General features: G+C 37.4%; 1 protein-coding gene across 1 annotated transcript in view; it reads left to right on the forward strand.

The window, feature by feature from the left end:
• The window catches only part of MRPS9 (mitochondrial ribosomal protein S9), a 33,715-nt gene extending 26,786 nt beyond the window's left edge, over nt 1-6,929 (forward strand). The window contains exons 8-11 of the mRNA XM_059466229.1: nt 2,681-2,849; nt 4,236-4,344; nt 5,193-5,362; nt 6,725-6,929. Of these exons, the coding sequence (XP_059322212.1) occupies nt 2,681-2,849; nt 4,236-4,344; nt 5,193-5,362; nt 6,725-6,816 (540 nt within the window). The 3' untranslated portion in view covers nt 6,817-6,929. The remainder of the gene's footprint in view (nt 1-2,680; nt 2,850-4,235; nt 4,345-5,192; nt 5,363-6,724) is intronic.
• The last annotated feature ends 5,015 nt before the right edge of the window (nt 6,930-11,944 follow it).

The raw sequence follows: 11,944 nt of genomic DNA on the forward strand, positions 1-11,944 counted from the left end.
AATTAATCTTCCCAATCTTAAGGAGGCTTGTGTCTTAAAAATATGGACTCTGGGTGTGTTTTTTGGACACTGGAAAGGTATTATGCAGAAGGAGGTGCTTCTTCAAAAGAGTTTTCTGTCTTCTGATGAAGTCTGTATATGTTCACAGCACTGTCACATTCATGTTGTTTTGAAGTGACTTGAAGTGATAAAAAATGTGTAGACATTTTTTATCTAGCACAATACAGAACTCTTAAGAACTTTCCATTGTTATTACCATAATTTAGTTTTTCTCCTGGCAGCATTGTGAGACCTAGAGCACTTGTTCCTTGTTATCTAATTATGTGGTCAGGAATGGGTTATAAGAATTTATTATAGAAATAGTCATTTATTGTTGTTACAGATGAAAAATAGACAGGGCTAGAACTGCTGTTACTAACTGTAGAGAAGGGGTAAATATTCAACACAGGGAAATGCAATGGATTTGTACAATAGCTAACCTGTACAGAGTTGTTTAATGTTAAGGATGACATGGTAATGATAGAAAAATCACAGAGGGCTTACTAGAAATAAGGAGCCCTTTTTCTTAGTGATTGACTACAAAATCAAATAACAGAAACAAGACAAAAAGCTGTATAGATCTGTGGTTTGATACAGATATCTCCTGTTACATTTTCCTTGGTATGAATATGGTGGGAGGGAGGAGTTTTGCAGTTTCCTCAGTGTCTGCAAACTGTATCACTCTGTAGGTTTGGAGTCATCCTTTCCATCTATCTCTGGGTATAAGACTATTCATCCTAATAGTCATACACTTTTTTCTCACTCAGAGCTTTTCCCTACAGTCCCCTGAAGAGCATTAGATCTTGTCACAGCAGGTTCCGTCTATGTGGCCAGCTTTTGGAAGCTTAAATATGACAGTACCAGGGAATGTAACTCTATTTGTCTGAACATTCCAAGTGTTTTCTCACCTAGAAGCAGTGTTCCTCAGTCTTGTCTGTCCTGTGAACAACAGCTTTGCAAAAATAGCATAACAGCAGCAAACATGCCCTTTGCTCAGTTGTCATCTGGAGCAGTGGCATGTGATGGCTTCCTTGTTTGTGGGGGATATAAAAAGGTTTCCAGCAGATTATGGTCCATAAGCATCAGTTAGAAATAGTTGTTGCAAATTCTCAATCCTGATAACTCAGGAGACTTTCTCTACCTTACTTGCAGTAGAAGCCATTAAGACTTCAGTATTTTCAGTAGCTCCTACATTTGGAATGGCTATTTTTCCTCTCCAAGTGCCAGGTCTAATTGTACAACCAAACAGTTTGGTGTTCTTCACTGCTTGGTTTTAGTACACTCTGTACATGAGTACATTTTACATCTGTGAAAGTACATTGCAATAAACTTACAAAAACCCTAACCAGCCAAAAACCTGCACTAAACCTTTCTCTGTACTGGCCTGTCCCATGTAAGGCTACAAAGTCTGAGTCTATAGTAAAATATATTGTTTAAATAAATTTGAAATGTCTCAGTATAAGCTGCCAGTCTTTCCTGCTCAAATTCTTACCTTTTGCCACTGCAAGAAAAATTTCAGTGGTGTTTACATTATTAAACAAACTCAGAGCTATTGATTTTTTTTTTCCTTTTGCACTCTCCAAATGAGAACTGTTTGAAGTTTTCTACTTTTATAGTATCTATAATTTCTACATGTTTTTATTTCCATATTTCTGCTCTTCAAAGGCTTTACCACAAATCGGTGTCATATTGTTAGGTAAAAGTAGTTTTCAGGGACTATTGTTAAGTTACAAGAAAAGTAGTAATTTTTGCTAGAGAAGACTCTGGTAAAGGAGAAAAGAGCAAGTACTTGTAATAACTGCTTGTAAGTGAAAAAAACTTCAAAAATCAGGTTACGATATCTATATGAAAAATCCTTTTTTGATGGTACGATACCTTTGTATCTGGTGACAGCTGTCTGGAGCTCCTGCCTGTAACACTTGGTAACAGGACATCCCAGCTTTTGGTACAAATGGGTTAACACACTGATGTGTACTCTTTAATCACATGTTGGAGAACTTTGGAGGGAGGTATAAGGGGGAAGGAGAACCACACAGTTGCGAAGGATAATTTATTTCAAGAGGTTGCCCTTTAAGTCAAGTATCTCTTGAATTTTTAAATACCTTGATTGTTCAGTTTTAAAGGAAATCATAAACATTAAAGTAACTCAGCTTGAACAGCCAAAGATAGGCATTTTTTTGTATATGTTATGAAATATAATCATTTGTGAGATTCAGTTCAGTGAAATAAAATTATTTCCAAATCAGGGAATATGCTGACTTACCAAAAAACAAGTAAAAATCTTTTCCTGTTTTAATAAGACAATAATAAAATAATGAAGACATCCCTCCAATGTTTTTTCTTTCTTTGTTTTAAGTGAGATGAACTTCATTCTAATACAGTAATCCTTTATTGAAAAGGGGTTGGTTATGCTTTGGAGTATAGTTTAGCTGTTTTCTGAAGAAAGAACTAGATGTCTTTAGTCACACAGAAAATGATGCAACTGCTTGCTGTTCTTAAATCAGCATGTAGGTGCAAAAATGTCATCTTGTCAGAAATCATCAATAAAAGTGAAGTAGGAAAGATCCATTAAATAAAAATAGAAAGTTTTCGCAAATGCAATTACACTTGCATACTTTAATGAAGTCTTGTTGTCTTATAGTATTCAAGATTTATTCAACTCTTACAAAAATTGGCGACATTGTCATGTGCTGACATCGAGGAGAAGTACATACAGAAGTTTTCCAAAGAAGTTCCTGTGCAGTTGCAGAAAGTGGTTATTGAGCCCTTGCAGCATGATGAGCGAGGAGTGGCCTTCAGCACTGGGGAAGGTAGTCATTTCTTGTTGATTTGTAACGATGCAGACTTTAATCCTCTTCACACTGCTTTCTTTATATAATGTACAGCACTGCTGAAAGTGTCACTACTTCATTTTATATGCTCATATATATGTATACTACATGTATAGCTGTTAGTAATGTTATGGAACACCAAGTTAAGACATGGACTGGTCAGAAAGTACAAATTTTTGGCCCAGACTCCTATCATCTATATGTATTTTTATACAGTGATAGCTTTGTAGAGAGGACCCCATTGGGTTACAGGGTGTAGGATACAAAAGGACTTTGATATTTGGGCAGAGCTGACTGCTGAACATAAAGAGCAGAGGACTGCACAAACAAATAGTTCCATGGATGTAACAGTGTTGTTGCTTAGTATAAAAATAGCATGATTAGACTAGTGAGTAACCTTTATAATGATTTTTGTAGGCAGTCCAGCAAGGAGAAACTTTGAAGATGCAAAGAATAAATTGCAAGGCATTTGGATATTTACAAAGACCTAGGAAAATGTGAAGAGGAAATTTCTAAATATGGGACGGAGATGGACAGTGGGATATTGATCATTCATACTAAGATGGACGGGGTGTTAGACAAAAGCCATGAAGATCTCTGTATCTTCTAAACACAGGCTGTTATGTTTTCATTGGAGAGACAGCTGGAAAGCAATATAGAATATAGGATATGAGTGATTGCAGGGAAAAAATGTGACAACAACATGTATAGAAAAGGCTGATGATTTTCTGGACAAAGCATGTGTACACACACTTTATGCTGTACATTTAAGAGGAGTCTTAGAGATTATGGGTATTATGCAGCAGGCAGCAGATGATAATAAGAACAAAGGTCACAGAGAATTTGAGGGGCAGAATGGCTAGAGAGCTGCTTTACCTGGGTTGTTCTCAAGATTACATGACAGCAAAGATGTGAGAGCAGCAAACTGTGATTTAATTTGCACTGGTTTTCAGTAGTATCTTCAGAACAGTAGTTAATGAAGTTTGATGAGCATGCAACCCGTGTGATTTAAGAAAAGCCACCAGGTTTAATAAGTTCAAAACCAGTCTTGTTTGTGCCCCATCACCCCCAAAATGAAGAAGAATGTCTTATTTGTTTCATAATTCCTTTATCAAAATGATTGCTTCCTTTGTGCTGAAGGAGGTTGGTTTCACAACACACACTTCTCCCCTGCTTAACAGACATTGATTAAAATATATTGAAAGATAGTTGTCCTTTGTTTGCATTTTTTTTTTTCTTACCTCAGCCTGTAAAACCAAACAGCTGGCACTGTATGAATGTGATGAGATTTGTTTAATTACTTGGGCACTTGAAGTTCTGGAGAATATTGAAGCCTCATAAAAGATTTTGTTTAATTCCTTTAAGGTAAAAGAAAAACTGCCAGAGCTACTGCAGTAGTTTATGACAATGGGACTGGAAAAATTACAGTGAATGGAATAGACATTTTACATTACTTCCCAGTGCTGCAGGACAGGTGAGAGCACTATGAAATGCTATATTTTACTGTAATTAAATTATTCCAGCAGAAGTAATGCCATACAGTTACACATTGATGCTATGTTGAGTCTATGTTCTTGTCTCTGTATAACTGTGTGTTTCATAAAAATGTGTCTTGCATTTCCTCCTAATTTTCAGGAGTTTACTGATAGACAAACCTTGCTCTGTGCTCCTTGCCTCACCTTTTCTGAAGGGATGCAAAAAGCAAGAGGACGGAGTGTTCTGATAGTTCAAATTTTAGTCCCCTTAGAAAGGCTTGAAATTTATTTTAAAAACTAATAATAAGCATTATCATTTCTAAGTGTTTCACAAGAGATTTTCAAATTGCATGCATGTGTAATTACTCTGGTATACAGTAACATAGTGGAAGCAGACAAGGTGAGGTTTTTCATATGAAGCTTCAGATTTTGGAGGATGTGCACAGTCTGATATAGAGAAGACTTCTCATTAGGCTGACATAAAGTTTCTATTCCTAATGTGATTTTTATTTTTATTTCATATTATGGTTTTTAAGCTCAAGAATAAAGGGAGAGGTTGCTGAGTTTCAATATCCAGAGCTGATAGATCTTGGCTTCCTTAGAGAAGCAGTGGAATAAAAGTTAGTTGTAAAACTGATCTTAAAGTACATACCATTGGCAGTTGGAATATGCTCCTAGCTGCTAATTTCCTATTGATTTGAATGAGATATAAATGTCTTTCTGGATCTCTGCCCAAAAGTTATCTATGTTTTTTAATATACAATGATAAGAAATGTGCATAGGAAAGAACTTTATGCACATGAATTTTTAAAATTTTCTTTGTTTTTTTTTTTTTTTTTTCCCTTAGGGAACAGTTATTGTTCCCTTTCCAGTTTCTTGGCAGAATTGGAAAACATGATATGGTTTGCACAGTCTCTGGTGGAGGAAGATCTGCACAGGCTGGAGCAATACGTTTAGCCACTGCAAAAGCCTTGAGGAGTTTTGTGACAGAAAAGGAGGTGGAATTCATGAGGCAAGGTAGGAATTGAAATTATTTCAATGTTTCTTAATGTGTTTCTGGTAATTAACAGAATTAATACAAGGATCATTAAGGATCAGATTTGAGTAAATAATCCCAGTGAAACCTTGTGTATTGTATGAAAGGGATGTGCATTGATTTATAGACTGTTTTCACTTTTTTCCTAGCATTATTTCTGTACGTATTGGATGACTTCTCAAGCATTTTTCCATCTGTTCATGACCTCTTTTAGGTCTGTTAACCAGCTTATATTGCCTCAACACAGAATCACAAAACATTAATTGTATTCACTACTAAATAAATTTGGATCAGACATTAGTGAGCTGTAAGATACCGAGATTGTGGTTTGTTTTGCTTTGCTGGTTGCATCTTTTTCATGTTTTAAAATGTTTTCTTCTCCAACATAAATGCCAGAGGGTTGACTTTGAAGAGAGAGTAATGAGCAACATAGTGCATGCAACTAGCCAAACTGAGGGAGCTTCTTTCCTCTCTTGCAGTATTTAGTGTGTACAAGTTACCTAGGATAAGATAGGATTTATTTAGATAACTGCAGGATTTGATGCTTCTCGGTGATGAGATGTCTGTGCTATTTCAGCAAATGCAGTTATTAACTGTGAGCTTTTAACTATGCTCTTTCTGGACTAGTAGCAAGAATACCTGCTTGTATTAGTGGCAGAACATCTGTGATTTTTTCACTCTATTGCCAGCCATGAAACAAAAGCTGTATTCATGCTTTGCAACAGGTTTCTTTGACTGTACCCTTTCAACGCTGGCAAGTATAACTTGCTAGGAAAACCCTTGTAAATAAACATTGAGTTTGGTATCTTTACTGAGATCAGGTAATTGTGAACATGTTTGGGACATTGCCAAGTATACTTCTAAGTATATTTATCTATATAAATATATTTGTACTCACAAATAAATGTACCACATAACAGTGGTCTTCAGAACAGGGAATGGATCAGTTGATCCATTGGGATTCAGTAAGAATGTGCTGTATATAATTCATAAGTGAATAAATACATATATTTGGGAGTACATGCTCAAAAATGCTGCTAGGACTGCATGATCAAAAAAGTTTGAAGACCACTGCTTTAAGGGCTTAAGCAATATGGGTAGATAAGAAACAATGAGTGGTTATTTTAGTTGTCTGTAAAGGAAAATATGAATGAAGTTCAGTTACTGAAGAGAAGTTAGAGGATCTGATGACACATCTTTGAGTGTTTTGTGGTTCTGAACCTTTAGCCCTCTGGATGATACAAATTATGTTAGTGAAAGTCAGAGTTATTTGCTCACACAGAGCATACCTGTAATATTAACTGGTAGCAGTAAATAAATGGGTGCTTTTCTGTGTTTTGTAGCTGGATTACTAACAGTTGACCCACGTGTGAAGGAACGAAAAAAGCCTGGTCAAGAGGGACCCAGACGGAAATTCACCTGGAAAAAGCGATAAGTCTTGAGTATTTAAAGAGTGACAAAGTGCTACCACAATTTCAAAACATACTGATTTATGATTTAAAAGTGTATGAATATATTTAGTAATAAAGACTTTTTTCCCCTTTATAATTATTATGTCTTCTGTTTAAAGAGCAACAAACAACTCTAAATTTATTTTAAATTGTGGAAAATCATGGTGCAATTTGGTGGAGTGCTAAATCTAAAATAGTCACCTAGTGCCAACTTTGCATCTTGACTCCAATGAAGTCAATAACAATTTATGAAACTGTTGGTGGATTATAACTTCTAAAAATCAGTTTATTTGTTTAATGATTCTGAAATTAGGCTGCTCCTAGCCAGGTATTCGGACATCTTCAATGTGCCTCCCTTTGTGCTCGCAGGTATCTGAGGATAAACAGCAACTTCCTGCCTAAATTGTGGTGGAGTTGAGAAGCCAGTGAGAATAGTACTGACAATTGAGGGGATGTTGAGAGAGGAACTGTTACAGAGGATAACCTTTGCCTGTGGAATCAGTTGTCTCCAGGATGCTTCCCCAGGTTAAGTAGGGAGTGATTCAGAACAAGTACCTAAATTTAGGTTCTGTGAATCATCCTCTGGAGGAGTCAGTTTTTCTGTTCTTCCCCCAAATGCAGAAAGAGCTGGAGGGATTAAGCTGAAGTTGTCTTTTGGAACACTCTTCTCCACCCCTTAAATCTCAAGGGGCCTGTTCAAGGAGGCGTGTTCTGAATATGGCTAATGCACAAAGATAGCATTGGACTCTTTGCCAAATACAGTCATAACTTTTCTGGTTTAAAATCAGAAGCAGGAGGTGATGACAGTGCTGCCCACCTCCTGTCTATAATTGTAGCCTTCCAAAATAGATTAGTGGTTACAGTGCTCACCCAAAAGCTTAAGATTTTGGTTTATTGCCAACTTCCTTCCTGGGATAGAGGTCAAATACTTTCAAGGAAGAGCATATCCTTCATCTGTCCTGTAGGAAGTGGACCACAGCAAAAAAGAAGATAAAGTTTATCTCACCAGGAAAAGTAGAAAAACACAACTCAGTAGTTTTAACACAGGGCACTTTCCAGCTTTCTTTTAATTTAGAACACTTCGGTACTTGGAATTCGTTCTCCCAGCCAAATTTTTTTAAGTGTTAGAGTACCTGCTCTGCTTCTTACTTGCTGTAGGTCATACCAAAAGCTACACCTCAGAGGTCACAAAAGGTGCCAGCAGGTCACTGCAGTTGATAAGCAACTATAAGTGATGTGTACAGTCATTATTTCCCAAGCATCATTCAGGGGAGCAACAAAGAAATAGACCTCACCAGCTGAGCAAAATGGAGGAGGTCAGAAACTGGGTATGTATTCTTGACTGACATATTTGTGATTCCTCTTCCCAAAGCCTATTCTTCTTTTTAACTTTTGCTCTATGAGAATACTCTGTAAACTTGGACAAGATTCCTCATTGCTAAGGTAGTACATCTTTATCAGAATACATGAGGCTAAAATTACCTGAAAGGATGTGGTAGTAAGTTGGGTGTTGGCCTCTTTTTCAAAGTAGCAAGTGATAGAATGAGATGAAACTGCTTAAAGTTGTGCCAAGGGAGGTTTAGATTGGATATTAGGACAACTTTCATCACCTAAAGGATTGTCTAGCGCTGGATCAGACTGTCCAGGGAAGTGGTGGAGTTTCCATCTCTGGAGGTATTTATAAGACGTGGGGATGTGGCACTTGGGGACATGGCTTAGTGGTGGGCTTGGCTCTGCTGAGTAAGTGGTCAGGCTCTGAATTTAGAGGACTCTTCCAATGCAGAAGATTCTGTGACTGGTTAAATTGAATTCAACAGCTGAGGCAATTCACCTCTCCCTTTGAAAAACAAATGGGGATGTTACATGAAAGATTCTACACTAAGGCAAATACAGAAAGGCTTAACTAGCACTTCTTTACATTTAAATCTGAATTGCTTGTGTGTAACAAAATAACTCTATGTCATGTATCAGTAGAAGTTGTGATTTTTAATAAAAACATTCATCCATGCTGGCACAGGTACCTAAGGATACTTTTGCTGTGCTCACATGATGAAATGAACATAACCATAATCACATGGTATTGAAGGTGCTAGCTGAACAAAATAATGAAAAAGATTAAATAGTAGAATTTGTATCATTTTCACAAATGAGAATTGGTCAGTTTGGCCACATTACTTGCCTCATTACTAGGCAAGAAGCTACAAGTGCAACAGCTTATCAGTGCTTAAAACATGCAAAGCCTTTTATTATCATGTTTTAAAGGAATTATTAGTGTTTTACCTCTCAGAAAAGTATAGCCGTGGCCTTTGATGTTTTAACTGAGCAAAGAAAATGAGATAAAGTTTCAGAATTTACCACTACTTTTTAGGAAAGTCGCTAGGAATACTAGTTAGTGCTATGCAGCCAGGTCACTTGATTAATAGCTACCAGCTCAGGCTTTCAACTAAATCTGAAAGTGAGCCAAAAAGCATTTTTAAAAGAGGAAAACAAACAACACAGAATTGTATAGTTTTTTCATTTGTAGGAAGTTCCTCTCAATCATCAGCAAAATATGTCAACATTTAGGAGTTAGGAAGTTAAATTGTTGTATTAAGAAAAATTACTATTATCTGTAGTGTTAAAGCTGATGAAAAGGTGAAACTAGCATTTTTTCACTCGTATTTGCAGATATTAGATAAACAAGTATCATGTGGGAGAACCAAATTTATCAGGGTCGTTAGTTGTTGCTTATGACAGCAGCACAGCAGTAGAATCAATTCATCAATTTGAATAATCTGTTTTAATTTCCTGCTCCTCTTACTCCATTGCATTTCCAAAGTTAGTGAGAGGAGCAGCCCTGAACACCTGGCTTCTGTGTTCAAGCCAGGCTTCTTAGGTCTCAGTTTTGAACACTTGCAATGTGGACCAATCCACCTCACGAGCAAGATTCCATAATTTACTGTCCTGTGACAGATGATTATACCCCGAACATTAAAATATTTTCTGAATGTGGGCAAAAAGAAATAAGCCCTCCATGCTTTTTGGGCAATGTTGATTCATCCAGGATATTTTTGTTTTTCGTTCCTCTCCACCAAATCGATGGTTTTGCTGTAAGATGCCCAAATTTTCAGTAAGGCAAGTGGAAGTTGTCTGTGTGCTCGTCCCGCTCGCTGGCTCTGCGGGCGGAGCTGGGCTGTGCCCGGTGCGGGCAGTGCTGCCGCGCCGCCACGAGGTGGCGCAGTGCGCAACAGAATGCGGAGCGCGAGTGGGATGAGGAGGCTTGGGGAGGAAAGGAGCAATCTTCCTCATGAGCGCTGCTTCCATAGCCACAGGTTAATATGAGAATAAGTGTATTGGCTTTCAAAAGGGTGTAGGCGAATTGTCTTTCCAGGACTTCTTTTTCTCATGACAAGAGAAAAGGTTTTAGTGAGAAATAATAAGTGCCAGTTAATATTAGTTTTCAGCAATCTAATTTCAATGTGTAAGTAATACCTTCAGATTATTAGTACGTTGTGCTAAGAAATGCCAGCTACTCTTTGAAGCCTGGAAATGGTACTGTAGCGTTGTGCCTGTCATCAAAAATCATGGAATAGTTCTGGTTGAAGGGACCTTCAAAGATTGGCTTTCCACTTGGCTCAAAGCCCCATCCAACCTAGCCTTGAATACTTCCAGGGATGGGCAGCCATGGCTTTTTGGAGCAACCTGTTCTAGTATCTCACCACCCTCATTGTAAAGAGTTTCTGCCTTATGTCCAACCTAAACTTACCCTTAGAAATCTCATACCAAATGTATACATAACATAATAAAGATAATTATTTAAATAAAATGCCAGAAACCAGGCTAAAGGCTAAAGAGAGGGAGATTTGTTGTTGAAACTGTGCTTTATCTGTACAGTTTCATAAAATTCTTGTAAATATTTGAATTCATTTTCTGAGTATTCTCTGATATTTTATATGGATAAAATTTCATGGGCTGGAGTTGAAAGCATTTTTTTATGCTGTGCTAGCACACAGTGGGTATAAGTTGTGGTGTCTTACTAAGTGTCCAGACAAACAAGTAAACATAAATCACTGCCCGTGTACCTGCCCACATAAACAGTGTGGGAGCAGAACAAAGCAAGCAAACAAATGGGCAGTAATGGGTTTAGATTTCATGGTGCTTAGTATCTGCCCTCAGCCACTGTGTCAGAAATCACCTTCACTGTTAGTTCTCAGTATTAAAAACCCAAATGTGGAAGTCTGGTGGGCAGTTCCGGTCCACCTGCCATTTCTTTCCTAGTTACCAGCCCCATCAGCTGCGAGGGATACTCTGCTGCTCTGCTGGGGACTTGCTCAGTTTGAGGGAAGGAAGAAAACCTTGAGTGCTCCACTCCCAGCACAGTGTATTTCAACACACTGAATCTTTGAGGTATTAAAGGTGTGTCCTGACTATTTCTTAATCATTTTAATAAATGTCACCTTCAGATGCTGATGATACTGACATAATAATAATGTATGTAGAGTAGTGTGTGCTTGTCACATGTCCTGAGCAGACTAATACATCACAGAAGCAACTTCAGACTGAGAGATAATTAGCAGGAGGTACAAGATGGTTGAATCTTTCTAAAAGTGCTGATTTGCCTCTGAGGTCAACAAAAGCAAACTCTCCTTGGTTCTAGAACCGGTCCTGACCCTTTCCTGGTAATACTTTACCTTAGTAACTGTTGTAACTGACATAATGCTAAGAAAAAATTGATTACACTAATTTTTATTACAAAAAAATTACAACATATCTTGGTGCAGTTCTTATTCCAAGTCCTAGAGTAGCCCTACAGCATTTGGATTGGTGGCACCACTAAAACTTGGGCCATATGTACCTAATTCCTTGAGTGCTAGATTGCATATGGGCAGTGGCAGCTGTAATGCTTTTGTACTGGTGGAGATATCAACAATATATTTTTGTTGTTTTAAACTTGTATTCATATAACATCGACTGAGGTTTTAGGGGAAAATGTTTTACAAAGCAAGAATGAGTATAGATTATCCATTGTCAACAATAAAATGGTGGGAATATTGTTACAGACTGTAACAGAGAAAGAAGTGGTCATTGCTTTGTAAAGGATCTTGTGTCTCTGTCTTACAAAATTCTTCACCC

Source organism: Ammospiza nelsoni, chromosome 2 (assembly GCF_027579445.1).
Source record: "Ammospiza nelsoni isolate bAmmNel1 chromosome 2, bAmmNel1.pri, whole genome shotgun sequence".
NCBI lineage: Eukaryota > Metazoa > Chordata > Aves > Passeriformes > Passerellidae > Ammospiza > Ammospiza nelsoni.